The sequence below is a fragment of the Sinohyriopsis cumingii genome, chromosome 3 (assembly GCF_028554795.1).
Source record: "Sinohyriopsis cumingii isolate HCF-2022 chromosome 3, ASM2855479v2, whole genome shotgun sequence".
In the NCBI taxonomy this organism is placed as follows: Eukaryota; Metazoa; Mollusca; class Bivalvia; order Unionida; family Unionidae; genus Sinohyriopsis; species Sinohyriopsis cumingii.
The window spans coordinates 104049548-104054179 of NC_142963.1; the positions used below are offsets into that span (position 1 = coordinate 104049548).

The following is a 4632-nucleotide window of genomic DNA, read 5'->3' on the forward strand; positions in this document are numbered from 1 at the left end:
TTGTTTATTGACATTTTAAGACTAAAATAAATCTTCTATTTTCTCATTCAGATTTTATGTTGTTTGTATACTTAGATAAATAATTTCCTCGCAAATAAGTAGCTAACATAAGAAGCCATTATTTCTACAGAGATTTTGTCTGTTATCAGACGACTTTTTATATACTACCAGTACATTGTAATATTGCAACCAATTTAAAGTCTCAACTTAGGGATTGCCGAAGTTTCGAAAAAGGCAGCAATTTTCTAAATATAAATGAGCTGGCGCTGAGAAATTAAACTGGGGTGAGCACGTTACAATATATTTTAAAAAAAACCTATTATTATTTTATTGACCCATACAACCAATATTTGCTTTTATAACCTGAATCTCGTTTACATTGGGAAAACACTACTTGTAGTAATGCTAGTTTTTATTTATTCACGATTCGGTGTAAACCGATACACTTTTATTAAACAACGTGCAGAACCATGAATGGTAAAATATTTCCTTTAATACTGAATAGACAATCTACGGCAGTACTAGAATGAATTAAACTTTGATCGCATTTCACATTCATGTACAGTTTCCATTAAACGTTTTAACTTAAATAAATAAATAAAAATACTGACAATATTGAGAATAGAAATATATAACTGTTAAATATCAATGAAATGGATAAATCCTTAGATTTTCATGAAAATTAGGAAAAAACATAGTAGAAAAGTAATATATATTTGTTACATCCTTGCCGAATCTTCTAAATGTTCTTAGTGATGTCGTTTTACAGAAACGAAAATTAATGTGAATCTTTTTCACTATATATATATATATATATATATATATATATATATATATATATATATATATATATATATATGTATATATATATATATATATATATGACTCTATGGTCTTAAACTAGGTACTAAAATGCAAGCAAATCCAACAAGTTTTGTTTAATTGAACAACAAATTATTTACTTAAAATAGAAGGTGAAAATTTACAGTATTGTGAATTAAATCCCAAATAATCCCGAATACTCTATCGCACGTGTCAAAGGATAGAATGTTCCGAATGAATTCGAATCTTGAATGTGCTGATGTTTTAACAGTCTTCATATATCGCAATAGTAAAGTCCATAATGTTTTTGAATGGATTCATAATTATCCAAAAATAATGTTTTCGTCCAAACGTCAATGAGCACATTTTATCTGCAATAAATGATTTAAGTAATGCTTCAAACCTTAAATCTGGACATAAAAGTAAATAACCACAGACTGATCCAAAGATAGGAATGAAGAATTTTGGTTTACATCCACCTTATATAGAAATCTAAGGCACAATACGTTGACCAGGATGTGGGTAACACATTCTCTTCCAGAAGATTCGAAGGCCAAAAGGTCATGTCAATATGTTTACAAGTTTATAAAGTTAGCTATCCAAACATTTTTGTGTGCAAATGAACATGAAGTTAAACTGCAGCCTAGAATCGTGGATAAAAGTTAAGCATACAATACTTCTAGTTCATGTAGTTTAGATTCTGGGCCAAAAAGTGCAGCGGCATTTGTGAAGTTTGTTTTTTTCAATTAAATTCCTACCGACTGCAATATTCTTCGAGGATTCAGGGACTGATTTTTTTGTTACAGGTATTTCACGTGTCTATATGAGTCTGGTCACAGCTGGGATTGGTGGTGAGTTTATCCCTCGTTTGGAAAGTTCTGGTTGAGTGTAAATTCTCCGCAATATCCGTTTGGGTTTTCCATCGATTCTGGCTTGAATAAGTGGGGAGGGAGCTGTCACGTCTCGTTAGTGCCTTTCAGATGAATTCTTTTCCATTGGATCACTTTTTGATGGTTTAGAGGTTGTTCTTGTTCCGTGTATTTCAGATTTATCTATGGGTCTGGACACAACAGGTACCGGTGATGTGTTGACTTCTTGTTCACGTTTCTTTGATTTTACCTCTCTCATGCCTATGTATTCTGAGACGGCAGTTTGTATTCTTGGTCGGTTCTGATTGGAATAACTGGGGATCCTGTTTTCAAGTCTAGATTGCCTTTCAGAGTGTGTCCGCTCAGTTAGAGGACTGTTTGATGATCTAACAGTTGAATTCTTTTCCATTGGATCACTTTTCGATGGTTTAGAGGTTGTTCTTGTTGCGTATATTTCAGGTTTGTCTATGGGTCTGGACACAACTGGTACCGGTGATGTGTTGACTTCTTGTTCACGTTTCTTTGATTTTACCTCTCTCATGCCTATATACTCTGAGACGGCAGTTTGTATAGGACGGTTCTGATTGGAATAACTGGGAAGCCTGTTTTCAAGTCTAGATTGCCTTTCAGAGTGTGTCCGCTCTGTCAGAGGACTGTTTGATGATCTAACAGTTGAATTCTTTTCCATTGGATCACCTTTCGATGGTTTAGAGGTTGATCTTGTTGCGTATATTTCAGGTTTGTCTATGGGTCTGGACACAACAGGTACCGGTGATGTGTTGACTTCTTGTTCACGTTTCTTTGATTTTACCTCTCTCATGCCTATGTACTCTGAGACGGCAGTTTGTATAGGTCGGTTCTGATTGGAATAACTGGGGAGCCTGTTTTCAAGTCTAGATTGCCTTTCAGATTGTGTCCGCTCGGTTAGAGGACTGTTTGATGATCTAACAGTTGTTTTGATTCCATGTATTTTAGACTCTGCGTTTACTATTTGTACACCCTTCGCGGTAGAATGTTTACATCCTGGTCCACACTTTCTCGAACATGTAGGTACAATGTTGTCTTGCTGTATTTTAGTTTCAAACAAATTCCTCAATGTTTGAAATCTAACCGATGCAGTTGGAGTTTGTTGACTATCTTTTTGTTCACATATGTCTAGTTCTGACATTGTTATATCATCTGCGACAGGAGTTGGTATTTTCAGTCTGCCATTGGGGTAAGACGGGACGGAGTTCTCACGTCTGTTGTGCTGTTCAGTTAGACATCTCCTTAACGACGTACTCTCTGAGTATTTAGGTATTACAGATTCTGCTTTTGCTATACTTTTTTCCGTCGCGGTATTATGTTGCTCTCCAGCTCTAATCTTACTAGAATATGTAGGATGAAAGTTATCAAGCATTGTTTCCCTTTCAGAAAATGTTCCCCGTGTTGGAATGTTATCCGGGAAATTTGGACCCGGCTTACTGTACCATATACCTCCAGGATCGCCTCTAACTCTTATACTCTCACCCTCATTGCACGTGGTAAACTTTTTATCTGGGATGTAGTATGTCTCATACACTGGAATCTCTTTACACTTTCCATGTCGCTCCAAATGCTTAAAAACCCACAGCCGCCTATTATCTGCGGAAAACCATTTACCATTTATTCTCTTCACTGAGATGCTTGGAATATTCTCCACGAAGCATATTCCTTTGCACAAAGCATCCAGAGTTTCACCGATAAATTTGTTTTTATGTGTACTTTTGCGGTCAAAAACATTGTTAATAGAGTCCTGAGAATAGCGAATTTCCGATGGCCGCAGGTACAAAACATCCATAATGTTAGGAGTTCCTTTCGTCAAAAAGGTCTACATTTTTGCTCTCGCTTTCAACAGTTTATCTATTTGTGAGAGAATATGCGAAAGTCAGCACTCGGGTGATTGTAGATAAGTTTATCTTAACTCATATAGGTGGGTACTTCCGTCTAGCATATATCTCCTTATATATTAATCTTGTGTCAAAAAAGTCAACAATACCCAGGTAACATGTACGATATTACGATTTGCAGGTCATGCTATTTTCCGGAATACCAAATTGGTTTTAGTGGAAACCTAATCGTTGATACAAGGACATTACAGGTAGCGTAGGCGTGTATGTATATCTATCTATCGATCTATATATATATATATATATATATATATATATATATATATATATATATATATATATATATATATATATATATATATATATATATATATATATATATATGTTCAGCTTTGCGAGAACACAAGTGATCCTAGGATATAAATGGCTTGGTGGTATTAAGAATTACCAGTCACGACTATTTCTGGAAAAAATAACTTATAACTAAAGAACATTCTTATGCACGAACGACGGACGAAGCCATGGAGCTAGTTTTACGCAATTGTTGCGATTATATATGTTCATTTGTTTTATGTATAATCTGTAAACACAAAGAAGGTTACAGCTTGTCAGCGAGGCGAGGTGCAAATATATATTCAATTGAAGAACGTCTATGCATTGATATGTCACGCAGAGGGATGAATATGATTCTATTCTCACCGGTTTTATTGTTTGTTTTATGTAGCGTTTAACACCATTTTAAGCAAAATATAGGCTATAGGTGGCGACCAGAATATCTGGTAGATGAAAACCCGGGGAAGAACCAACCACACACGTGCCACTTGTGTGTCCGTACGCAATTTGAGAAATGAATTTTTTTTAAAAACAGTCAGATACTAAGAAGCATCACTAATACCATTTCCAATACGGACATGTCTGGCAAACTCAAAGTTTCTTCCGTAGATGAGGAGACTAAATAGTATACAATTTAAAAATGATTACATTATTTATAGGTGTCCTACAGATCTTCTATCACACTCATAGCTTCTTACGCTAAGGTTGGGATAAAATAAAGGTAAATTGTATTGCTGAAC

The 4632-nt window shown here is 35.0% G+C and overlaps 1 protein-coding gene across 1 annotated transcript; it reads right to left on the bottom strand.

Moving 5' to 3' along the window:
- Positions 1 to 471: 471 nt before the first annotated feature.
- On the bottom strand, positions 472 to 3655 carry LOC149803444 (uncharacterized). Its single transcript, XM_089953152.1, has one exon. It carries the CDS (start codon positions 3508 to 3510, stop codon positions 1789 to 1791), a length of 1722 nt encoding a protein of 573 aa, XP_089809278.1. The 5' UTR covers positions 3511 to 3655; the 3' UTR covers positions 472 to 1788.
- Between the last annotated feature and the right edge of the window lie 977 nt (positions 3656 to 4632).